The sequence below is a fragment of the Motacilla alba genome, chromosome 1A (genome assembly GCF_015832195.1).
Source record: "Motacilla alba alba isolate MOTALB_02 chromosome 1A, Motacilla_alba_V1.0_pri, whole genome shotgun sequence".
NCBI classification, from domain to species: Eukaryota; Metazoa; Chordata; class Aves; order Passeriformes; family Motacillidae; genus Motacilla; species Motacilla alba.
In genome coordinates this window covers 14830310-14856714 of record NC_052031.1, presented here as the reverse complement: position 1 = coordinate 14856714, position 26405 = coordinate 14830310, and the positions used below count along the sequence as shown (strand labels likewise).

The 26405-nt window shown below is 38.6% G+C and overlaps 1 protein-coding gene across 2 annotated transcripts; it reads left to right on the top strand.

The window, feature by feature from the left end:
• The first annotated feature begins 126 nt into the window (after window positions 1-126).
• On the top strand, window positions 127-25909 carry C1AH12orf40 (chromosome 1A C12orf40 homolog). 2 transcript variants are annotated; one of them, XM_038153826.1, is made up of 13 exons: window positions 127-257; window positions 11091-11130; window positions 13185-13320; window positions 14648-14780; window positions 15276-15342; window positions 15791-15994; window positions 17926-18032; window positions 20537-21066; window positions 21306-21378; window positions 22044-22104; window positions 22675-22735; window positions 23464-23546; window positions 24122-25909. In XM_038153826.1, exons 3-13 carry the CDS (start codon window positions 13218-13220, stop codon window positions 24737-24739), a joined length of 2040 nt encoding a protein of 679 aa, XP_038009754.1. In that variant the 5' UTR covers window positions 127-257; window positions 11091-11130; window positions 13185-13217; the 3' UTR covers window positions 24740-25909. The 2 variants fall into 2 exon arrangements, with proteins under 2 accessions (XP_038009754.1, XP_038009755.1); XM_038153827.1 differs by lacking the exons at window positions 127-257; window positions 11091-11130 and having other exon boundaries at window positions 13181-13320.
• Window positions 25910-26405: the final 496 nt, after the last annotated feature.

The following is a 26405-nucleotide window of genomic DNA, read 5'->3' as shown; positions in this document are numbered from 1 at the left end:
CCCCGGCAGGATGGGCAGCGCGTCACCCCCGGCACTCCCCGAGCCTCCCCGGGCCCGGGGTCTGTAACGCCGGCCCGGGGGGCGGGGGGCGCCCGGTGCGGGAGCGCCGCGGCAGAGGGCGGCGCAGCCGGGCCGGTGGCCTCGGGCAGCCCCGGGTCGGAAATCGGCCGGGCGGCCGCGGGAGGGAGCCGGGCAGCTCGGCGTCGCCTGCACACTGCGCGTAATTGATTTCCTGTCCTCTCTCCGAAAGGAAACCGGTATTGTGCACTGGCAGCGTTATTAGCCCAAAATAACCCCGACCGAGTCGCACGGCCCCTGCAGTATAACCCGGCCAATTTCACACAAAGAAAGCCGTAGTAAAGGCAGTTGTCTTGCTGCTTTTTTTTTTCTTTCTTTTTTTTTTTTCTTTGCTTTTTTTTTTTTTTCTTCTGTTTTCTTATTTACTTATTTCTACTGCTTCACTTGTTTGGAAAAGGTACTGAAATTGCAGGACGAGGATCAGAGTACTTACATACTCTGGTACTTTTACACTTTGAAACTATAGTACTAAGGTAACTGCATAAGATAGTATATGATAAAACATTAGTTTAGAATGTGTATATAAAAGTGTGTTCTTAAAATGTGGTACTAGGCATTTATGGCAGTGGTGAGCCTGGTTTTTCCCTAAAAATGCAGAACAAGGCTACCTGCCTCACAGTAACTCAGCAAATACTGTGCTAAATAATTCACATTACTGTTACAAAACAACACCCCATTGAAAGAGTGCAGTGATGATGTTTAGATAGCAACACAAGCTTCAGGATGAATGAGTTATGAAATTGATTTGAGAGCAAGTGAGAGTCAGACACCACTTATCAAAAGTGAGACACCACTTTAAAAATCAGGCACCACTTATCAAAACATCCACGTGTCTTCTAAGAAGTCCAGTAAGCCAAGACCAGCAGGACAAGAAGGAAGTAAGGAAGATCTATTTCTCATTTCTTGCTAGGAGGTTGCAAAAATTCAGCCCATAGTAGTCTGGACAGCTAGGTAGAGAGGATATGGGGTAATCTTTAAGTGTATTAAATTTTTGCCAGTGAGCTCGGGCTAGAGATCTGGACACCAGCCCTTCTAGCTTTTTTTTTTTTCCCTAAATGCACAAGTCAAGATAAGGCTAGGAAGATGTCAAAATCTGACCTAGTGTGGTACAGAAGACATTCAGTTAGTAGATAAGCCTGATTTCACTGCAGATTATTTTGTCAGTAAAATAGATTTTTCAGTGCACAAAGATACAAGATACATTGGCTAACAACTTGCTTTGCTTATGGCTTCTTATTTTTTAAATCATGCTCTCCACTGGATACTTCCCTTACTGGCTTGTGTGTAACACAGCATACTCTTAGATTTTGCCAAACCACAGCTATTTGCAATATTCCATTACTCTTGCATTTTCTTACCAAGGGGAAAGTTCACAGATCTCTTTCAGTTCTGCGTATCTGCTGACCTTTCACTTCCCAGGATCCTGGATGACTGAAACTTCTGGTGATTTGGTGGTTAGCGCAGACATGCACCCCACATTCAGATCTGTGGGAACATTTAAGTGAAGCAAATCTAACTGCACAGTGTTTCAGTCAATAAAAGGAATGTATTTCCTTCTTTTGAAAGGATGAAGAAAAGACTGAACTGCTGTTTTAAATACCCCCTTTCTTCTGTTTTTGCTGTCTCGAGAGTTTTGCTCTGCCACAATCCTGCTCAGTAATCCATGCACAAACTCCTCTTTGTGGAGCATGGCCTTAGGTGTTAGATTTTTTTTCTTTTTACTGCTGAAGGCAGGAATTTTACAACATTTAGTCATAATAACACTTCCCAATATTACCGGAAAAATGACTGCCAAAACTGCAAGTAATATTGGTGCAGTGTTCTGTGCTCTGTAGTCTCCACATTTTCTACTGACTTTATTATAAACTTCTGAAGATATGTGTAATCAAGTAAGTTTGAATAACTGAAGCTGTGGAATTGAAGGGATGTTGATAGTAGATCCAGACTATTTGGGGGTTTATCCTTTCTTTAGGAGAAACTCATTTTTTAGTGTCAAGTGATTGGGTTTTAATCATATGGTTAGTTTTCATCAAATGCATTAAAATAAGTTGTGTGCATTTTTTAAATATAGGAACCAATAACTGAAGAGGAAGAATATATGGCAGCAATAAGTACCAGGGTGACTAAAGTCCATGAATGTTTGTATATGCAGGAACTAGAGTGTAATCATGACAGCTGATGCCTCTTTTTTGTCTTCTGTTTTGTGCCCACACCAGCACTTCATCCTTGCACAACTTTGTGGTTGTGATGAAGGTTGTGGAATTGGAACATCCAGGCTATTATGGAAGAGATAATCATAATCAATCATTACTAAATGATGCCTTTTTTCCTACCATTTGTTTTAGTGTTTGAAAAAATGATGTGCAATTTTTTAAGCAAAAGACCATTTATCTGATGTCTTATATGATCCTAACAGAGGGTCCAGTAGCTGTAACATCAGTCTGCAGTAAACTGACATTTCCTTGCTGTTATGGGGTTATCTACTGTGCCATTAAGACATACTTAAAAAAAAAAAAAAAGTACTGAAAAATAGATATAAAATCTGTGTTTTGAATCATTGCTATTTAGGACCTTTAAGATTTAGATGTAGGTCATGCATTCAGTACACAGCAGTTTCCGTGGGGATGAGTGTATGTGAAACACATAACATTATTCCGCACAGTGCTTGTTTTCAATTACTAGTAGTGAACTGTAAATAATGTCCAAAATATTATGTACTGCAATATGGCAAGCTAGGAACATCCATTTTTTTCTTTAATTTTGAGCTGTAGGTTTGCACAGTGGTGTGGGGATAGTAGGATTTCATTTGAGTCAGATTCAACAGAGTATGAACATAGAAGCCATTATTCAAGTAAATACCTTTCTCTGAAGTACTTCCAAACTTTCTATTTACTTTAATGTCATCACTTACATGAGTACAGAAATACACCCACAGAATTAATTTGCAACGTTCAGGGCACACCAATGGCAAATTTGATTTTTTTATCAGAAAAGGATGATAAGATACCCTGACCTTTGATTTTAAATTTGTGTCAGCAGAAATTATCTGTTTATTTAGTCTGGTTTAGAGAAGCTATTGGCTATATTTGTATACCTCAGTAGAATATCCAGACACTGTAAATCCTTTAGCTGTAAATCCTTAGATCTAAGACAAGCAAGAGCTTCAGTTTTAATGGCATGGATGTGGAACCTTGTTAAGTGTCAGTGTGGTGAGATTGGCCTGATCCTACCAAGCAGTAGATTCCAACTCTTTTGGTTCTAATGAGGCTGTAGGGGTACCCAGACTAGGCAGAGCTGTATTATCACAAGAGAAGAGAGGAAACAGGAAGATGCTATTCTATTGCTTGGCTCCTGAGTGTAAGCATCACAGAGATGGTGTAAATGGGGTGCATTCCTGAACCAGAAGTCCTTTTTCCCTTACTCTGTCTTTAGGGAGATACACACTCGCTGCTGTAAATTTGAAGCCTGCATGACTTGTAGGTTCTAATAATTGACCCATAAGGGATTCGGGTAATCTCTCTGACAGGACAGTCAATAGCAGACCGATCACTAACAGTTCTGACTTCTGAAAACAGTGGTATTCTAGAGAGAATACAGCTCTAGAAAGAAATATAAACAAGTTGTTTTCCCTTTACAAAGTGAGAGGGAGAGGGAAATAAGCAAGAGTAGAGGTCAATGTCAGCTGCTCCAGGCATGGTGAACTGTCGAGTGATGTTCTCAGACAAGGAATTTCACTTTTAATATTTAGGCTTTAATACCTAAGCCTTTAATATCTAGATTTCTCTTTCTTATTAAACTTATTCCGTACAGATAATTGAGCTGAACCAGGATGTGTCTCTTTTATACCTTTAGAAGTCTCAAATATATTATGTATGTTTTTCAGGTTTTGCTTTAAATCTGTAAAGGTTTCTATCCTCAGATCATCTGAAGAAAATTCTGATGCTACCTTATTAAACCTTTTCTCAAGTGCATTGTGAACTCTTTAAACAATCTACATGCCAAGTGCAAGAGTACAGGTATAAGTGGCAAAATCGTGTAGCTGGTGTCAGTAAATAGTGGTGACACTGGCACTGCCCACAGCAGTCCGTGTTCTACTCTGTAAAAGTAAAGGCAGGAATAAATCCAGTAAAATCATTCTTTTACTCCTGCACCCCAAACACAGGATCTGCTGCCATCCTTTTGTCATGCCTCAAGAATTTATTTGGGGGTTTGCAGCTGGTATGACAACAAAAAAATCATCTACTGCTGTTTACTTATTAACTCTTATTTGGGAGACTTCTAAATATTAAAAATAAGCAAACAGGCCAGTGTTTCACCCAGCATAGTATTCTGTCTCTAGCAATCAGTCTAAGCAGATACCCAAGAGAGAAAAAAAATTGCAATTTAATGTGGTGCTGCAGTTTCATACTCACCCAACCTCTGTCCATTTGAAGCTGTGAGAATTTTGTGAGACTGAGAGGTTTTGCTATGAAACATTCCTTACAATTACTCTTCAAATTAATTGTTCAGTCTCTCTTGAAATCTTGTAAACTCTTACGTAAACAAATATCTGACAAGCCATTCCTCAGATTTACTATTTCATATGTGAAGAAACACTCCTTTCTGCTTAATTTGACCCTGGCTCCCACAAGCTCCACTTTATGTCCACCTATGCCTGTTCTGGAAGAGGCATTCAACAACACAGCTTACTCTTGCTCACTCTCTTCCCCTCCCCCCTCACCCCGCAGCTTTCCCATACCACTCAGGAGTTTATCAGCCTCTATTCCATATCAGTCCTCAGTGCTTGAGTGCATGAAAACAAGAACTAAATCCTCTCTTCCCTCCCCTTTGCATTTTATTCAATAGCAGGACCTTCCCTATTTTTTCACAACTTACTTATTTTCTTAAAACTTTCAGTAACAGATGTTGTCAAGAGCCTTAATTAAATCCATCAAGACAGCAGCAGTCACTCATTTCTACATGTATTCTACAGAAACTTCCATCTATAGAAGCTGCACTGGCTTTCTACATGCTGGCCTATATTGTAATTCCTGCTGATTTTTTGTGCAGAAGTGAGCTTTCCAGATTGTCACAAAATTCTTATTTTTAAAATTGTGTCACATTTGCTACCCTCTGGTCTCCAAGATGACTCCAAATTCAAGTGGTCCTTTCCACAGTGCTGCATTACAGAACTCTTCATTGAATACCATTTAGTCCTGGTGCTTTGCTGGTCTTTATACTGCCTTGATAAGATCATTTTGACCTGTCTGCTGTTATTTTCACTTTGGACAGATCTTCACTGAATTCCCCAGGAAAGATTCCTGCATAAAATTCTCCCCTGTTTCCTCATCAGTGAATACTGATGAAAAAAGCCCAACATTTCTTTTTCGTAACATCTGTGTCTCTTCTGAGTGCTCGTGCTGTTCCTTGGCCATTGATTGTCCCTTTAGGCTTTCTAGAAAGATGTTGCTCCTAGCTAATGTGAAGAAAAAATATTTAGTGGTTTGGTTACTTTGCCTAGTTGTTTCCCATTTTTTTTTCTGGCCTGTTGTAATTGTATTTGTATTTTTCTCTGAATTTGTGTTCCTCTCTGTTACCTTCTTTTTGCTATGGTTCAGACTGTCTCTTTAAGTCAAGTCTGGTATCCTTCAGCTTTTTCCTAACCCCTTCTAAGGATTTAATTCTCTTAGCTCCCTCTCCTGATTCACTTTTGACACTGTTCGCTAACTGGAGTTTGGCACATCTACAGAGGATTCTTTGGTCCTTGTTAATATCTATAGAAATACTGTTTTTGTAAAGTGAGGTTTATCAGCACGAGACTCTGTAATAGACCTCGTGCACTGTTCTCCATCAAGCCAAGGATTGCACTTTGTCTTGAGAGTTCATTCTGTAAAAAAATATTCCATCCAAATAATACTACCTAAGAATGGCATCTGCTTCATATAGCAATGTGTTAACCTACTGTTGTCAGTGGTGTTGGTTGTTTGCCACGTGGATCCAATCCCATGTTCTTCCCAGCTGGGCATTGAATTTCGACCTAGATTAGGTGCTTCTCTCTGAGCTGGCTAGTTTGCTGTGTTTGGAAACTATTTAGCCTCTCTACAATCTTCTATCTCTCCACCCTTTAAAGGTGAATAGGGGAAGAACTTTTTATAAATTAATTGAAAGACAGATGTGTCTTTCAAGAGGAACTACTTTTAAAAGGGGAAACTTTGCTTTTAAATAAAGCTTTGTCTTCTGTTTTGAACTTACTCAGCCTCTGTCATGATTTTGCAATGTCACAGCCATCTTTTAAAAAGTACTCTTTAGGGCAAAACCATCAATCAGGTTATTATAAAACACTACAAGGTCAGTATTGCTTTATTTCTCCATAAGCTGATCTCTCAAGGAAGGGAATGGCATCGAGTATGGGAGAAGGCCATGGAAGGCCTGGAAGAAGGCCAGGCAACTCTGTAAACAAAATTTAAGCACTGCATTTGCCAGAGAAAATCTTCCACTTGGAACAGAGTCAGCTTTTTTAAGTCATGCATTCCTAGCATTAGATAATTAGGTCATTATTTAGGGATCTAAATAAGTGTATCCTGGTATTTAAAAGTGCCAGAAATTCTCACCCTGGATAAAGATGGGAAAGCATTTTAGTTTCCTTAAATCTTTTAAGCAGTTTTCTACAGATGGATTTAGTTACCTAATGCTTGATATCAAGATCAAATAAAAAATCAAAGTATGTTAAATTAACATTAAAAAATCAGTAATATTGTAAAATATTGTAAAATATTTAAACTTAACTGTGAGAGTCACCAGTTTGGGTTTATTTTGGGTTTTTTACTTAACACTCATCTCTTTAGTAATTCCTTCCTTTATAATGAGCATTAGAGTAGGACACTTGCTGGAAAGGGGAAGATTCATTAAGAAACATGAGAACTGTTTGCAGTCAGTTCTAAGAAATTTCTTGGAAATGCAACTTCTCTCTGTTTCTCTCTTGCTGTCTCTGGTGAGTATGATTTTACATAAGCAGTGTCTGTTCACTCAAGGGAATCTGTTTAGGGAAAGAAGCATCTTCAAAGCCTCAGGGTACAATAATGCTACCGAAAGAGTTGGCACACACTTTGAATTCACAGTTTCATTGTCTAAATTAGCTGCCTCCTCTCTGGTTGTGTTGGGACATAGAGCAGGGCCCTAACTTAAATGCTTGAGTCACCCATCAGAAGACCTCCCTCTCTCTTATTTGATTATTCAGCAGTTCTGTAAGGACCTGCTCATAGCTGGGTGCCAAAAGCTGCAGAGTCATCCTTTCAACACCAGCCTCCCTGGAGAAATGCTTTCTTAGACTGCTTTGGGCTGCTTTGATATGTCTTTTGTATCTAGATCTGATCTGATAATGAAGAAGCATGTCAGAGAGGAAACTTTAGGTGCTGCAGGTTGGAAAGCTGTTCTGACGAAGCTCCTGTATACTTTCTTAAGAAAGGAACATGAGATATAGTTATTCTGAAGAGTAGCTATAAAAGTTAGAAAAAAGGGAAATCCTTAAACTTCAGTCTCTGACACTTGGAACAAAGAGGAAGCCTCTTTGTTCTATAGTTACTTCACAGAGAATCAGCTAAGCTCTATGAAACTCACTCTGATGACCTTTTAAAAATTAATAATTATGTCATAAAACTCTTTGAAATTATGCCATCATTCAAAAATTCAAATCAATTATTCCAAACTTTTAAAATATTGACAGTCAAGGCAAAATATGCAATCATTGGAAATATAATCATATTTATCTCAGGTATTATTTCATTTTTTACTTTGCCCTCCTCAAAAAAATAACTGATGTTTTATTTTATGACTGTTTGAAAGGTCATTAGCTTTATTTGCAAGAAATAATTTGAGGAGGAGAAGATTTATTATGTTGAAAAATAAATAATTGAAGCTGCCATGTAACTTCTCCCAGATTCTACAAATAACTGCTAAGTTCCAGATCAAATAAGTCAAAAATAAAGAAAAACCCACTTTTTTCCTTTAAATCTAGACAATACTGTGAAAAAGTAAGAGTGAGGGTGATATAGAAAATATCATATATGAAAAAAAACATGTAAAAGGGATTTGATTAGGTTATACATGAAACTACATCTTAGTATTAGCAAGTTCAACATTTACACTAGATGGAATTGAAAATAAAAATATCATTTGAAGTGAAGAAATTAAATAAATTTTCAGTCTGTCATCTGTCATATTAGCTGTAGAGCCGCATAGACTTAAAATATAGATATAATTTATCGTGATGATTTTAATCCTGTGTTGTTACAAGAAACAATTATGCATGCTTATCAGATTCTATAAATAGCCTAGCCAAATTATAAGTATTAGAAAGAAAAACATCTTGGCTAATTTTTAATTTTAAACTCCTAATATCTACTGTGAACACTCTTCACATTGTTGTACTAATGCTAATCAAACTTTACAACCCTGAAAAATGTTCGGCTAAAGATAACTCAGGAAAGAAACACCACAGGAAAAGATTCATGTAGAATTTTGATGATTGTTTTGTAAATGGGTACCTTCACTTGCTGAGATGATGGAAGTGAGTTATAGGGAAGGGAGCGAGTGGAGTTGTGCTGCTGCCAAGAAACCTTGAGTGGCTCTGCTTCCCTCCTCGAGGGTTAGTCACATTTACACACCACAGCTCATCAGGCAGGACCAAGGGCAACAACATCTACCTGTAGAGAAGGCTCATCGCTTCTCCTGTTGCCCCTAAAATATCCGAGGAACAATAGGATGGGAAAGTGCTCTCTTGTCCTAAAAATCACAGTGGTTGTAGCAGAGACAAGCTGGACCTGAAGGACAAATTCACTTGGGACAGCAAGACACTCATGACCCCCTTGGGAAAGGGCGATGGCTTTGGTAGCAGCATGTATGGAAACACCAGGGGTAGAAGAAGGGCACCAGCAACCAGAGCATCGCCTCTTCCCCATCAGTGCCTCACTTGGCTTTCTGCATCCTTCCCTTTGTCTGTCAATCCCTGTGCCTCCTTCTCCTCTGCCAGCCCGGGGGCATGGAGAGCAGCTGCCCTGGTGCTGCAGGGCGGAGGAGGCCCCGCAGAAGGGCTCTGTGGCCCTGCTGGAGGCTGCAAACCATCCCGGGGGTCGCCATTGCCTCTAGCCACGGTGCCAGCAGCGCCCAGGGCAGCCTCCGCTCCCTGCATCCTCAGCAGCAGAAAATGAACTGGGTGGGGGGCAGTCGGTAAGTGAAACTCTTCAAAGGCGGCAGAAACAGCTCCATGCTGTGTCAGTGTCCCTCACAGACTGGGCACCACCATGGTGTGTTTAACAATCCTGACGCCCCCTCACAAACCAGGCACTGCCATGTTGTGTGTGGCAGCCGTGGGGTCCCCTCACAAACTGAGCACAGCCGTGGTGTGTGCTTCAGGCCTCATTTCCCCTCACAAACTGGGCATAGCCACGGTGTCTGTGACCAAACGAGTGCCTCTCCACAGAACAGTAGTGCCACAGTGTGTGTTTCAGGCCTGCTGTCCCCTCACAGAGCAGCAGGCCATGGTGTGTGACAGCCCCGGAGGCCCCTCCGGAGCCAGACTGTGAGAAGGTGCAGGTGCCCTCCCGCCCCAGGCAGGGGGTCACCTTTGGGCTCTGTGTCTCTCCGCAGGCAGGGGCTGGGTGAGGCCTTTCTCGTGCCCTCACAAAAAGCAGTGGCTGCCATTTGGGGAAAAAGATGTACAGGTATTGAGATTCACTGAAATAGTAAAGCATCACAAACTGAGTTGTAATGATTAAGGAAAAAGATAGTGTTCTGTTTCTTTGGGTACTGTGCCCTCTGCCAATCTACTAGAAATGTAAACCCCACAGATTTTGTCAGCCATTGGGAAGCAGCATTGCTGAACATAGCTTTGTAATTGTCCAGACTATGCAGAATCAAACTAAAACACCCTACCCATCCGGAAGTCTTCCCAGCAAATTGAGTTTTCTGAATGTTGCCTCTGTGAAGCAGGAGGAAGGGAGAGTTTCACTTGGAAAAAACCCCAACACACCAACCCAAGCTTTGTCTTAATTGCCTGTCTCCCATACCCTCTGTAAGAAAACCCAGTGTGTAGGAGTACTGCACACATTTAGCAAATACAAATCAACCTGCTGCTTGCTGCTGCTGGTAGTATCTGTCAGGGTTCCTTGGGTGAATCTGGGGTTTACATTTTAGGTGTCAGAAAAACTACACCTCACTGGGGTTCCTCCCCACTGCAGGGGTGAATGTTATATGCATGTTTGAAAAGTTTGCTCTAACTTTAAGCAAAAGGTAATTCCAAGGGAATAGTCTATATTTCTAACCCTCACAAAAAGTCCTAATCTTACTGACCTAAGGACTGCAGCCATCCTCACTCTGCTCATGGAACAGTGACCCCGACTTCCAATTTTATGCACCAGTCCTACAAGCATTTCACATAAGACTATGTTTGACAGGTGAGACAAGTAGTTGGAGGTATAACTGTCTCCTATATTGAACAAACAACAGCAACTTGTAGTGTCAATCTATTTTGCTTTCCTGTTTTACAAAAGGTTCCCAGTATTCTGGAAAGTCTTAAAAGGTAAAAGCTCATTTAGTGCTCCTTTTGTTTGCTAATATATTTTTGTATCTGTGTTGCAGCATGACAAAGAAAATTAGGAGGAAATAATATATTGACAAAGATTTCTTAAGTTTTAAGAAATTACAAATCGATAAAATATGCATTACAAATCAAATGATTAAAAGCTTTTTCTGTTTTCTTTTTTATGTTAAATATGTTTGGTAGCCTAATATTGAATGTGGTCCTATCCTTACTGGAGTAAACTGGGATCAGTCAAAATTACTTCAACAGAGATATGTTGGCTTTACTACCTGAAGGTTTGATCCATTATTACATAACATAACAACATAATGTAACATCATAACATATAACATTAACATATTTGTGTCCTAAAACTCAGAACCAATGATGAGAAATTCAAGCCATGATTCAAGATTATACTTTTGCAATTAAAATAATAATTATTTGCATTTTTCAGAAGCCGAATCATATTAAAGCAAGAAAGGAGAAAACAAAAGGTAAATGGTGTCAGCCATATTGGATTTTATATTGTTATATAAAACCTTTAGTGGGTTCACTTAGGTAAAACTTTCAAAGCATTTGGAGTGAGATTCAAAACAGTAGCTAAACAGTTACAATGTGTTTCCCTGACTTTTAGGGGAAAAGTCTTGTTCTAGATTTACTAAACTGAATTACAACAAGAAGAGAAGGTGCGAATGAATGAATGAATGAGTGAATGAATGAATGAATGAATGAATGAATGCATTAATTGGCCTGCGCCCAGTTTTGGTTTTCCTGGATTACTTGTGTTACCATGTTGTGTTGGTATATGGGGACACAAAGGAATGCTTGAAGCCTCAGGTGATCCCCACGTGGTCAGCTGGCCCAACACACACCTTCACAGCCCTTCTTCTGGGCCATGTAAATGGATGTTAGGCTCATTAAAGTCCTTCTTCTGGCATTTGCAAAAGGAGGATGGCTTATTTGTATTTTGAATCTGAAAGGTAAATAAGGGAATCGAACTTATCCCTGGCATAGCCGAAGACATTTCAAACAGGAAAGAGAAATAAAACAGCAAGAGAAAATGGCTGTAGCCATAATAAGTGGAGTCAGTTTCCTCCTCAGCAGCAGGGAAGAAAGAAGCAGTATAGGGAAGCTCCACCACTGAAGCAGATACCCCTAATACCCAGAACATGTGCATATGCAGAAGTTGAGGAAAAACAGGCTGACTGTATAGACACAATTACTCAAATTAAAACATTTACATATGGGAATGTGGGACCATTCAGCTTGTCCTCATCACTTTCCCAGTTTCCTGCAGCCCTGTGAGTGCTCTGTTTTCTCAGGGATTACTGGTCTAAGTCACATAATTTATGTTACAACTATGTAATTTGTTTCAGTGGAAAGGGAAAACAGGAAAAGACAGGATTGTTTTTACTAATGTAGTACTAAATTACTAAACACAGTGGCAATTTTCTAATTACTATTATACAATTTAGAGGTGATGGGGAAAAAACATCTGGGACATTGAAGGGAAGTGGTTACATTTTGGGGGTGTGGACTCTAAAGTAAAAAGAATTTTGAAGTGTTGATTTGTACACAGGATAATTTTACTTTACTGAAGATATTTGTCGTAACTGAAGAACAGATATTTTCCGTAGATACTATCATCCTGGGAAGAGAAAGATGATAATAAAGGATACTAAAAATTAGTTACCAACAAACATGTTAGGTATATTAGTTACACGTAAGCTGCAATCATGACAGGGATTACATTTCAGAAGAAAAGCCAATGCTATTTTTTTTTGTTTTGGCATAGCCTTCAGTTTTCAATATTCTTCTTTTGTTGAGAAAAAAAATCTTATTCGGTTTATTTGTTCGTCTACTGTACTTAATGATTTTAGGATGGTTATTAATAGTCTCTGCAAAATGGAGAGTTTTCCTATATTATCGTCCTGATATATTCAAAGTGTCAGTCATATCTCTTTTTATTCCCTGTAATAAAAATTCTTTCTGAATTCCTAATCTTAGAGACTTTTCTTTTTTACTTTTTCCTCTTTTTTCTTTTTTCTTTTTTTTTTGGTCAGAAGACTATTTTCTTTGTCAAGAGAGAAATTTGGAGAACAATAAACTCTTTGTGTCATTATAGATGGCATATCTGGTGTATGTAATCTTGCTGATTTATTTGCTTATCGTATATACTTCCTGAAAAGAACCTTTAAATTTTTTTAGGACTTTGTCCTTGTCACATTTGGTATCTTTTATTTTAAGAAATATTTTTAGTGGTTGTAGACAGAGTTTGAGAAATGAGCATTTAAGGACTAAATTTTTGGCATCAAGATAACAATGATTTATTTTGAATATGACCAAATTATATTTGCATTCTTTTTTAAGGCAATAAAAATAAATAAAGAGCAAACAGGGCATGAGAATTCAGAGATACTTAACCTTGTGCTTTTATATTAGGAATCGTTTGCTAAGTCTTGTTTGCTAATTTCAAAAGAGTTACCTATCCTGGTAATGTGTTGTTGAAGCTTCTGTCAAAAAGTTATTCTCTCCTTTAAAAATTAAGGAATACTTTGAAAGAAAGAAACTTAAGTCAAAAATGAAGCTCCTGGAAGTATCATCTCCTAAAAGTTCAGCAGTCAGTTTGGATCTTCTTAATCTCTATGTGGTTAACCAGATATCAACCAAAAAAGACAACACTGGTGAGTTTGGGCTATTCTGACACATCAGAATTAGTTATTCTTAGCTATTACTGCTGTTATTTTCGTTCTTGTTCTTCCATTTACAACCTAACCCTCAAGTAAATGTTGTTCTATTTTTAAAGTAAAAAATTGTATGTTAATTCAAAAACTATGACTGAATTAAAAGTCCGGGCATAAGAGGAATCAAACAGCTTTGGCTCCTGCCTAGTTCCCATTTAAAACCTTGTGCAGTGTCCTGGTTCCAGGCCAGGCCTGGGTGAATGTTTGCAGTAGCCAGGACAGGCATGGCCAGTTCCCTGAGGTGATTCTATACCTCCTTACATCATGCACAGGGGAAGGAGTCCCATCCAGTGGGGCAGAGGGAAGTGAGTGGCCAGGGAACGTTGTGCTCCCTGTGGTGACCACCCGCCTGTGAATCATCACTCTGTTATGAATATAATTTCTTACTTCACTGCTGTTTCCAGTAAATTGTTCCTATCTCAACCCATGATCTTTACCTTTTGTGCCTCCAATTTTCCTCTCCATCTTCTGCAGAGTGATGGGGAGAGGGAGAAGGAAAGGGAGAGGGAGAAGGAAAGGGAGCGGGAGATGGAAAGGAGGGAGAAGGGAGAGGAAGCAAGCAGCACATGGTTTGAAGTGTTTCAGTGGGAACACTAAATTGGAGAATACTGTTTCTAAACCACTCCACACACTTATTACCTCCCCCATTCTATTAATTAATTTTACCCTACATTCATTTATTTTCCTTTTTGGTGTTGAGCAGGTCCATTTCCCATCCATTTCCTTTTTCATAACTTTAGAGGCATTTGGAATAGTCTTGTCAGTTCTACCCAGATTATTTTTCTTAAAATTCATTATTAAACTTCTTGAGAAACATCACTAGAACTGAGTCCTAGTTCTTTAACTGTAGATGTGGTGCTTAAGGATATGGCTTAATGGTGGACTTGGCAGTGCTGGTTTAATGACTGAATTCAATGATCTTAAAGGTCTTCTTCAACCTAAATGATTCTATGATTCTATGATTCTTGTCATCTGTGACATATTCATAAACCAGATTATGGAACATTTTTTTTCCTATGCTCAGAGGAGTAGAAGGTGACTGAAGAAGGCAACAGAGCCTGTACACATGCAGTGGCTGACTCAATAATTTTATACTATTGTGCCATTTAGAATAGAGTTTTTGTATTGTTAGTAGCAAAGGAAGAAACAAATATGGCTTTAAATGGATTAAGAAATGAAACAACAGCTTTTGTACTCTAATGAAAATTCAGGAACCTCAAAACTTTCTCCAAGCCCAGCACTGACATAACAAATACATTCATTGCAGAGAATGTGAGGAAGCCAGTCCACGTTGATATCTCTGAAGATGAAAAAAAACCTATCAGGAGACATAACTTAGAGCTTCCCACATCACCCCTACGTACACTACGAAAATCAAACTTAGATGATCTCCAGAGCAGGTACTTGTATAAAATAGCAGTAGTTATGCAATAGTGAGGTTCTGGGAGAGGTATTTCATTATAGTCTTAACATTTGGCGTATTAAGAAAACATAAACATACCATTGTAAACAGGGAAGTTTCACAATCACTCCTGTCGTTCCAGTGATACCCTTACTGTGAGAGAGTAATGAATACATTCTGAATAAAAAACTGCACATGAAGCTGAGAGATTTTTTTTAAAATGGTTATGTGTCTCTACTAATGTCAGGTACTTATACTAAGTTTATCTCGAGCAGGTTATTCAAACAGCATTATGCACTTACACTGTTTTCCCCTCCAGCTTTGGACACCCTAAAGTGACCAACTCACAGACAGGCTGCTCATAACTGCCTAAGAATCAGGCTGTTTTAAAATGTGTGGAAAAATATTCCTAAGTTATTTTGAAATTAATACTCAGAATATTTTAATTGTTTGGATCTTGTATTTCATAGGCTGTTTTTATTCATTTTACAAGGTTACAAAAACAAGTTTTGGACACCAGAAGACAACATCTCTCAGAAAAAGTAAAATACCAGCATAAGGTAAATTTATTGTTGTTATGGTATAAGACTAAAAATGTGCAGTAATTTCTGTATTTTTAATTGATTTTTCAAAGAGTGGACAAACCTCATGGACACTGAAATACATGAAGTCTTCTTTCTCTTTGACACTATATCAATAAATTATTTTCATGCTGCTTATATATTTCTTGAAAAAAAGCTAAAAATGTATTTATATCCATCTTTCCTCAGGATAGCATTTGTGTGCATGCTTCAGATTAAGTAGCTACTTACATGTTTCCCTGAAATAAGCCCTTATTGGATTAAGTTTTTAGTGAAAAGTCATATCAGAATATTGAAAATTTTCTCTTCTTTGTGGTTTATGTGCAGAGATGTAAAAGATGCAGAACAGCTTGATTACTTTGAACTTTCTGCTTAAATCAAAACAGTTTTAGCTAAATAAAATATGTCTTTGTTATGTTTTGTCTAGCTCATTCCACAAGTAATGGAATTAGGCCATGTTGATTCTAGTGTGGAAAATGAAGACTCCATGGCAAGAGTTTTTAGTGCTTGTCCGTTGTCCTTCTCTGGTTTTCAGTTCTCTAACTGTACACAGCTTTCAGAAGAAAATTTCAACACAAAAGTAATGGGGAACATTTGGGAACAGATCAATGAAAAGAAACTGCAAAACCAGGTTTGGTTAATATTTTACTTCCATGGAATTACTTTACACTAACTTTCATCTATTTGGTGTGTAAAACTAGTGTAATGGTGATGGTAATTAAGACTGATCAACATTTTTTTGTAGGCTGGTGGCAATGAATATTCTGTATATACAAATATATTTATTTTATTGTTCTGAAATAAGCTCAACTTGAGCTTTTGTTCACTGAACTCTCAGTGTTGCCGATATCTGCAGAGAGAGAATAAGTCACATACCGATGGCTTTCTTTTGCTTCTGGCTTGTAAATTTGGTTAAATAAACCTGAAATACATTATAGTTAGAAATACAGCTTTCTTAAACATACAGTTAGTGTAACTGGGTGTTGCATGATCCCAGGTGATCCAATGACCTAATTTTTTATCTTTTAATGTTAGTGATTAACATAGTTCTTACAGTATTTTCAGTGCTCTGCTGTTTAACTCTTTACTTTTAAGAAACAATTGAAAGTTATTTGTTCTGATGCATATTACTATTTTTTCTTTTTGTAAATTTTGTCATTCTTAAAAGAATCGTCCTTAGAAAAGTGATAGCAAATATAATATTTTTTATTTTTAGAAAATATATTATTAATTGGAAATAATAAAACATATTATGTGCTTCATCAATGGTATTCTGAAGTTTTGAGGTCAGGGAGGAAGAAATGCTCGAGGAGTTTCAGAAGGGGAGATGATGGGTTGTTCAGGGAATGAGTAGGCCAAAACTCACAGGAAGCTCTGAAAAACAAAGAAGCCCGAGAAATCTGTTTTCAAAACACAACTATGTTGTGTCCACTGCTATGTGCAAGAGAATGATAGATTCTGGAGGCCAGTTTATCTGAATCAGGGAACCCCTGGCTGAGGTCAAATGCAAAGAGGAAGAGTGCAAGGAGGGATTGGCAATTCAGGAAGAAGACAGAAGCATCCCCTCAGCTGGGAGGGGTGGTATTAGGATGGTCAGAGCTGAGAACCACAATGGGTGAGAAGAACAGCAGGAGGACTTCTGTAGGTGTGGCATCAAAGAAAAGAAACCAAGGAAAATGCTGTCCGCTGCTAAATAGAATTGAGACCTAGTGAAAAATGACATGGAAAAGCGTGAGGTACTCCAAGACTACTTTGCTTCACATTTTTCAGACAAGATCTGCTCTCTGGCTCATCTTAAAATGCAGTCAGGAGTTGGGGGGAGTTGAATGAACCAGTAGGGAAGGAACAAATTAGAGAATCCATTGTAACCTGGACACATAGAAATATATGAGACTGGACAGAGTCCAACCTAGTAAATGCAGGGTGTTGGATAACATCACCGCAAGGCAGATATTTATCACCCTTGTAAGGCTGTGGTGATCAGAGAAGCTTCCCAGTGAGAAGAACCACACAAATGTTATGTTCACCTGAAAAAATGTAAGTGTGATCTGGGGAAGCATCATCTCACCTCTGTCCCTGGAAGGATTAAGGAGCTAAGCTCCCAGATGCAACGCCAAGGTACAAGAGGAACAAGGAGGTGTCTGCAAACACCCGCCAGATTTTGCAAGGTCATACTCTGCCTGGTGGATGCAATTGCTTTCTGTGATGTACTTAGTAGCCCTGGGAATTAGAGATAAGAGCAGGCATCATTTACCTTGACTTTAGGAAGGCTTTTGATGACGTTTCCCATGGGATTCTAGTAGCCAAAAAGGGCAGCTATGAACCAGACTAATGGACAATAGGATGAGAAAAAACTGTCTGCTACTGTCATGCTTAAAGTATGGTTAAAGTTTTTTTTTGCAACAGTTGGGCTGTAAGGAGGTTTGGGCTTTTGCTGTAAAGATATACAGAAATAAAAATAGTGGGAAAACATGTATATTGTTTGCAAACCCAAGTTGAGAGTTTTAAAGATTGTAACAATTATGTATATTCATAGTTTGACAGCTTCTACTGTTTTCTCAGCCAGGTAACAACTTTGATCAAGACCCTTGGAATATAAACCCTTCAAGCCAGTGTATTTTCAGGAAGTCTGATACAGTGTCTCAGGAGCTGTTCAAGCCATTTGACAGGTAAGCAGTTGTTTTACATTAATGATGAAAACAGCAGTCAAGTTTAATTAAGAAAAATACTAAAATAATCAGAACCTTATTCCACTTGTTTTTTTCACTGACCCTTTTTCAAATAAAAATTGAAATCAAATGGAAATACCATACATCCAAAGCTATTTAAATTTGCTGAAAGGCAGCAAAATCTGAATTTTGGGTCGGCACTTTGAACCATGATCTATTTTTTGCATTGTCACAGACATGATAGTGTTGCTGAATTCACCTTGAATGATAGCAGATATTTACTAAGAGGCCACGAGGTGGGGGAAGCTGCCCCAGGTGTTATTAATTCTGGGCAGTGTTGCAAGTGCTTTTCTGACAATCTTGATGCAATAGCAATTGAGCATCTGCCCCTGCATTATTTATGCTAGGGGTTCCAGGAACAAAGAATTTTCTTTCCTTCTCTTTCATATGTGATCCTACTATAGCAAAGTTTTCTTTTTTCCCTATAATTGATTCAATAATACTTCTATGAGAATATACACTTTGTTTTTAAAAGAATGGATTTAAATTGAGAATATATTTCTTTTTGTATGTGCTGATTAAAAAGCTTTCAAATCACAGATGGTTTAGGGCAGACTCATTTGTACTGAACATTTTATTTAATTTTCTTTCCAGCAGCTCTCCCTTGGACCTAGAGGTCTTACATAGTTAATCTTAATTTACTCCTTCTATTCCATGTCTGCCATTTGGTTGAAAGTTCCTGTCCATCTCTAGCTTAGGCTGGATAGAGACATAAAATGCCATGCAGTATTTTGCTGTTCCTGAAGGGTCTGCAGGCTGTTTGCTTAGGGAGTCAAGTGACCCATAAAATCACTGGCCAAATAATAACTAAACACATCAGCCCCCTTAACTTCCACTCTTCTTGTGGCTTCTCCTGGCTTTCTCCAGCAAAACCTAAAATGAGCATAGGATCTTGCTGCATATCTGAGTGAATTCCCAGTTAATATATTTACACTGAGCCCTATATAACCTTATCTCACCTACATCTCTCATTTCTCCATCAGCTATCAGGCCTGCACTCATCTGCTTATGCCACATCCTCTCATCTTCTACCAATTCATGAGTCACTAACAACATTTGCTTTCCCACTGCTCTTCAGATCCATTTCTTTGTATTGTCCTCATTTTTTTTCATCCATTGTAGCCATAAATTCTTATACCTCAGGAGATCACAATTCTTCTGTGAAGGGAGTTTCTTTCACTGTATGTGAAAAGTAGGGTGTCAGTTTATACAGTTGTTTAATGTAACATACTGATGATGTAATCAATGTCCATAATTCTGAGACGTGTAGCACTTTAAGATTATTAAATATTAATTAAAAGTTTTCATGTCATATTTCCTCATCTACTCTTAAATTTTATTTTGCATGACAAAATACTCAGCTGGAGTTGAGAAAGACTCTCTGAATTGCTTTACAAGATGGTTTTACTTTCCTCATGTAGATCTATCCAAGTATCCTCTGAAATAAACTCTAGTGTGTTTAGCCTTCTAAAACTGTCATGGTGAGTTTTCTGTAACTAGAGAAAACTAGTTTCTTATTTAAGTTCCAAAGACTCTTTATCCAGTTCCAAGTATTTGCTGATCAAAATACCACAGGCATTTTCTCCAGTAGGAGTTTTCTGTACTACATTTCAGTTTCAAATTCTATTGACAGCCTCGCTTAGAATGTTTTAAAGAAAGGTTTTGTTTTTTTTTTTTTTCATGGTCTTTTCTGCCACATCTCTATCCTTCAGAAGAATCTCAACTTTTTACTCAGAGTTTCTGAAAGGTCAGTCAGCAGATCCAGCCTGGAAAAAAACCCAGTGAAAATGTTAGATTAGGAGCCAAGTAAGTGAAAGCATGATGGGTTTCATGTCCATGATGCTCACATGATAAAATCTTCAAAACCACTACTCTCAGAAGTGGGGTAGGGAAGTAGAGGCTTAACAAAGTGTCTGACTGGCCTCCTGACAGTGGAACAGAAAAATTCTGTGCTGAATCAGGATTACTGATTTCAAGTACAAATGAAAGCCACTTGTTATGGGCTTTCAGTATGGAAGAGAAATATAGTCTTAAGCAAACTACTTTCATGAATAGAAGAAACTATCTTCCTCTTTTTCTCCCTGATGTGGCTGCCTTTGGTCAGTTGGTGGAGCAGCAGTGACATACTGTGGCTGATTTTATAAATCACAATTCTCTGTCCAGGAGGATGTGTTCCATGGCTTTGTATATTAGGAGACATTAAAAAATAGAACCCCTTTTAAATCAATCTCGCCATAAAGTAGATATAAAACATAATAAAATACACCCGTTTCCAGTTGAAATACTGTATATTTAGGGCAAAATCAAGTGTAATGAGCAGTGAAGTTTTTGATATTTTTATCATCAAATTATCATAAAGTGTTGTGTTTACAGTACTTTGCTTGTTTGGGTACTCAGGAAAATGGTTTTTTTATCTTCTACCGCTGTTATTCCTCATTGCCTAGCCCCGGGCCAGACTACATGAATTCTGCCAGGAAAAATACAGTGATAATAGCCAGTAATGAATCAGAAAACTGTGAAGGAATAAAAGAACCAATATTTGATGTTGTGAAAGAAACTGCAGAACTGAAAGATGGAAGTGGTTGTTCCTTTCTGGCACTATTTGAAGATGAGAGTCAACCAATCCAAAATAATTCTGCCACGAAGCATTTTAATCCTTTCTCTAACCAAAACAGTAATGACATTTTTTTCACCGTTCCTGATATTGGAAATCAAATTATCAACAGAAGTTATTCTTGTGACACTAGAAGGGTTTATCCTGCAGTCAATGCAAAAGAAGATTTTATAGAAAGACGCCTTGAAGGCATTTTCACAGCTCCAGAACAGGTTTTCCTTAAAAGTAATAACGTGTCCAATACAAGCTACAAGGAAACAAGTGCACTTCATGAAACACACCGGCAGAACTGTCTTGAGGGACAGCACTACTTCATGCCCTGTGAACAGAAAGAAAGAAGAGCAAATCTTGAAAAAATTGGTGCGTGTCATATTTTAAGGACATACATTCTGAGTTTTATTCTCCTTTTAAAGATATATGTTCTTATAACCAGAGATGTATCTGCCCTAACTGAAAACATCATGAATCTTCAGAATGAAGTCACATAATTTTAAATCCAACTATTTAAATTATTTTAAAAACTTGACAGAAACTTTTATATAAATTGTGTTTATTCTATTGCATTTCAAAATCAAGGTTTACTTTTTTTTAAATTTTAGAGACATTTGATTATCACCATGATCAGCAGAATAACTTAAAGGAGAATGTGCAGAATTATTCAAGAAAAAAAAGGTGAGTGTCATGGAAATTACCAATCTGTTAACCACTGATAACTGCAAAGACTTTGCTGAATTGGAGAAATCCTGCTAAGAGCACAAGAAGGCAAAATTCTAAACAGTATTACTGAGGACTCAGGTTTTCTTAGTGAAAATAGTACTGTACAATGTGAGTAAATCTATGCACAGGAAAGCCCATTATGCCTCTGTGTATCTGCCCATACTAAGCACACAGAAATACTGCTTCATGGGGCAGTTTGGGGATCCTGAAGTTAAGCTGTTGGTCTGGCTTGTTCTCTAAAATACTCTGTCTCATTCCACTGGCTACAGAGCAAGTAAGTCTCTCTTCTGGGCTATGTGAGTGCTCTGTGTTTTACTAAAGACTTGTTTTTCAACGACTGATAAATAGTACCTTCTATTTTACAAAACAGTACTATCTTCTGTTATTGCTTCAATTCCATTTTGCATTTCAACAGAAATAAAGTTTATGAAAAACATATTTTTGGTGCTAAATCTCAGGTTGAGACATAAGTCCAGTGATCTCAGTAGTGGGGAGCATTTAATGTTTGCTGAACACAAAGTAAAAATTGAAAAGTCACCAGTAAGGAATTTAACTCAGAAAGAAAATAAAAATACAGGGGAAAAATTACTTACAAGAGAACTTGTGTTTGCATTCCTCAGGGACAAGAAGTCTGTGAAAGAAGCAGCCTGGAATCAGAACCATGTCTTTGTATTTGAAGGGGTAACTTTTAAAAAGATGCCTTTTTTTTGTCAAACCCACTGTTTGCACGATTCATTTGAGGTGGAGAAGGATTGTCCACAATAGTTAGAAACTGAATATAGCTTCACTGAATTAACTACCATGGAAGCTTCTTTTCTGTCAAGATTTATATGAAGAATTCAGAAAGAACTGCTGCTAGTGACGTGGTTCAGGTAGACAGGTCTGCAGGTCACATGGTTTCATTCACACTTTAGCTGATGCCTGAAAGACATTGGGTAAATTACCCATCAACACTGAGGATCAGGTTCTGCAGGCAATGCCCAGACATTATATGCAGGATGCTTCCGTATGATAATGGAGCTTTGTGCCAGTATACATATAAAAAGTGTTTCAGATGTCTTGCCTGTAGAAGCCTGTAGAAGCCATGTACTAGAAGCCAGGTACAACTCAGGGGTAAAAATACCTCTTAAAATAAATTGTGGTACAGTGCAGTAACTCCTTTATGTAATACAGAAACTGAATGTTTCCCTCTTAACCTGAGATGCTGATCCAGCTGAACCCTCACTATTAATACCTTTTTATTTTTAACAGTTCACAACAGCACAAGATAAAGGGTATAAGTTTGGACTGAGTTCATATCTTCATGGGATGGGTTAGTACTATTTATACATTATCACTTTAAAATGTTTTGTCTACATGGACATGTGACACTGGAACAGTTACTTTTAAAGTCGGGGAGAATGATCTTTTTAGGATGTTAACTTTGATAAGGGCTTGTATTTCTGATTCACACAGCACTGTAAAAAGACAGCTAGCATTACCAGGTAACTAAGAATTAGCTGTGCTTGCTTTTCCTTGAAGAGATATTCTCTTCCACTAGACTCTCTGCTGTCACTCCACATGTGGACAGAGGGAGGGGAATAAGCGAGGCAATGCTACATCCTTCCTACTCCCTCAGTAGCTGTAGGGTCAGCTGTACTGGCTGCATGTCAGAGAAGAAGGTCTCTCAGGGGCCTCCAAGAGAGAAATATGTAACTTGTATGGCAGCCAGTGTGCACATGGAGTCTGTGGTGCTCTCTTGCAGGCTCTGCTCTCCAGAGTCCCTCCTCTTTCTGGGCAGCACAGTTCTGCTGCTGATTAACAGCACAGCTGAGGTTTTAGGGGCCCCATCTCACAACCTCTGTTAAGATGTGTTGACCTGAGAAGAACCAGCTATCGCTAAGAGCTAGATTGACCTTGCTAACATTTTGTTCTTTAAACAATATCTTAAAACTGCATCAGAAATAGTAATGTTTAATTCTACATGCTGTACTTGAGAGCTGGATCTTTAGGGATTTTTCTGTGAGTAACCTTTTCTTTCTTTTCATCTAATTTTTCAAGATGTGGACTCGCCACTCTGCAGCCAGTCTCATGGTTACTCTCCAAGGCAGACTGAGAGCTATTCGAGCACCAGTTCTGACACAGTGAGTAAATCCTTGTGGGCTGGCAGGGCTTTATTTGAATCATATCTCTATGCCCGAGTGCACCTAAGGGTGGATGTAGCTGGAATCTCATTTTGTTTCGTATGAGATAACTTCATGTGTGATGAGGAAAAGAAATTATGAGCTGTAAATTTTCGTAAGTAGCTTGACAGACATGTGGTCTGTTCTCTTGATAATGACTGGCCTTGTGGAATTACATAGCATGACTGTGGGAAGAGGCTAAGCAACCTTCTGTGCTCTTCCTGTATGAATAGCTGCCTTATATTACCTGCCTGTAAAGCAGAATGATTTGATGCACTGTGTTTTCAGTCATTCTTGAATACAAATATGCCATGGTGTAAGATTATAAAATGCATGTGAGAGTGGAAGTCTGCATTGGCCACCTTCTCTTCACCAAGAGCCATCCTCAGAGAAGGAATGAAAAAACCTGCAAACAAGCAAAAGCAGACAGTTCTGGCCTTTCTATTTATTTCACTTAGCTATTATCAACTCATTACGTTAGTCCTTAGTTACTGAGCTAATTGAACTGTTACAATTGTACAATTCTGTTCAAACAGTCTGAAGAGGAAGACACAGGCAAAAAGAAGGAATATCTGAATGAACAGTCCTTGAAGGCACATGGTGCCAACCTGTTATCAGCCTCAGTGAGCAGAGAGGCCCCCAAGAGCTGTCACACCCGAAGTGTGGGTATGAAGCCCAGCAGTACTTTGGCTAGAAAAGAAGAAAACAATCTTCAGGAGAAAGACTCTAATTTTTGTGCCGCAGAGGAGGAAAATAAAACCCACCCAGCTCTGTCTCCGGGCCCATCACACCACGCCTTTAAGAGTGAGCATGTCAGTAGCAGCACCAGGTGCGATGTTTGGTCGCAGACCGAGGGCTCTGTGACCGTAGAGAAGGTGGATGTGGGCACCCAGTGTGGCACCCTGAGGGTGTGCAGCTGTGGGGGATCCCTCCCCGCTGCTCGCAGCCCAGGCGGGGTCCCTGCTCCCAGCTCTGCCGGCAGCGCAGGAGAGCACGGCCGGCCAGCGCGGGAGGCGCAGCAGCCCGCGGGCCCCGGCAGCGCCGCCGGGACAGACGCGTTCTGTGCCGAGGCCGAGTACCTGAGTTTGGCTGGCACGAGGACTCTGGAGGTGCTGAACTACATTGATAAAATGAAGGAGAGAGATAAGCAGTGATCAACTATAACGGCACGTTAGGAACACAGTAGGTTTGTCCTTGTCTCGGTGTATTTCATTCAGTTGGCATATTCTGATTTTTCTAGCATGGTCAGGCAAAAGATACTTTTACTGTTTGTTTGCTTTAAGTATCAATAATTATGGGTTTCTGTCTACCTACTGCTATCTCAAAGTATGGGTTTCTATAGATACTGAACTATATCTGTAGAAAGTTGTTGATATCCAACCATTAACAAAAGATTTTACGATAGCCTAGTAAATAAAAGCATTAGGAATTATATTGGTTTCCTCACCATATATCTGTAGAATTCTGTAATTCAGAATTGATTGACTATGTTTCTTTTAAGGTAATGGGAAGATGTTGTTCCACTTCAAAAAATATTTAGTATGGCTCTCAGTTTAGAGCCATTGTCTGATTCTCAGTCATTTTAACAGAAAAACTTGCCTTTGTCATGTGTTCATACTGTACACAAAAATGGGAAACAACAGAAAATTTAAATCTGCGCACATAGAATAGAATGTAATTTAAAAAGAGCTAAGTTATTAAATTTTTTTGAATGTTCAATTTTCTTTCCACGCCAGATCCATTCATTCATTTTCTGGCTGTTAACCTAAAAAAATCTGTCGTGTGTTTCTGTATTCTGTCTGCAAATTCAGTATTTGTGTAAAGCTACAAATCACAGGAAATAAAAGATTCTGATAATATTGTTTCTAGGTCATATTCTTGCCTTCTAAAAAGTTCCTGGTATAGGTGTCAGGGAGACTCACTAACATCTACTTACAGATCCACACACCTTCACTTCTATATAGATATCTCTCTATCTTAACAATGGGTGTGTATGTGTGTGTATATATATAAAAACCCGTGTGTGTACATATATATACATATGCCTATGCATGTGGAGAAATGCCTGTGCTGGCATTACCCAGCTGGCTGCATGCAGGGTTCCTCTTCTTCACAAACTGGTCTTGGGCAAAAGCTGTGCTGGAGACTTCCTTAAACATGAGGATATTTGCCTCTGTAAGGTTAATATGTTGTGCTTTCCCCTTGGAGTCTGCTGTTAAAAGATTCACTGACCTTATTCCCACCAGGTCAAGGCTTTTTCTATGCTTTGTAGAAGGGGTGAGTGTCACCCAGCCTGGATGAGACTTGTCACCATTCTTTGTCTCTGTTCTCATCATCAAACTAGTGGCTGGTTTTGCTGCTTTTTTTTTTTTAAGCTAAGAGCCATTTAAAAAATATCTATGTTGCTCAACAATTTGCAGGTTTATGGCTGTGCTGTTTTTTAAAATAGCAGCTCAGAAATTTCAGTGGACTGTTCTGTACTTGGAAGAAAATAGCACTGTCTTTGTATAAATTGCATACATAGGAAGTGGTTTGCACAGCCAGACTTCTGAACCATGTAACTATCACTTAGCCAATTCACTGCCCACTTCCTAAGGCTTGACATAAGCAGATTTTCTTTTTTAGGTTGCTTCAATTTGTTGTCAAAGCAAACTCCCTAGTAATTTTTTTTAAGCTGCAATATTCATCTTCTTCACAGGAGATATAATTTATTTGAATAACAGCTATGATTTTCTGAAAGCTCAGCTGTTACCCATGGCTTCTAAAGCATAGTTTTTCACTCAGTATGACAAAGTCAATTCAGATTGAGCCACACCAGCA

What these genes read in the sequence shown, in the direction of transcription:
- C1AH12orf40 (XM_038153826.1), top strand. Translation starts at nt 13,218, where the DNA reads ATGAAGCTCCTGGAAGTATCATCTCCTAAAAGTTCAGCAGTCAGTTTG. An exon ending in AACCAAAAAAGACAACACTG is followed by an intron (nt 13,321 to 14,647) that starts GTGAGTTTGGGC and finishes CATTCATTGCAG; the next exon opens with AGAATGTGAGGAAGCCAGTC. An exon ending in TTCATATCTTCATGGGATGG is followed by an intron (nt 22,736 to 23,463) that starts GTTAGTACTATT and finishes TAATTTTTCAAG; the next exon opens with ATGTGGACTCGCCACTCTGC.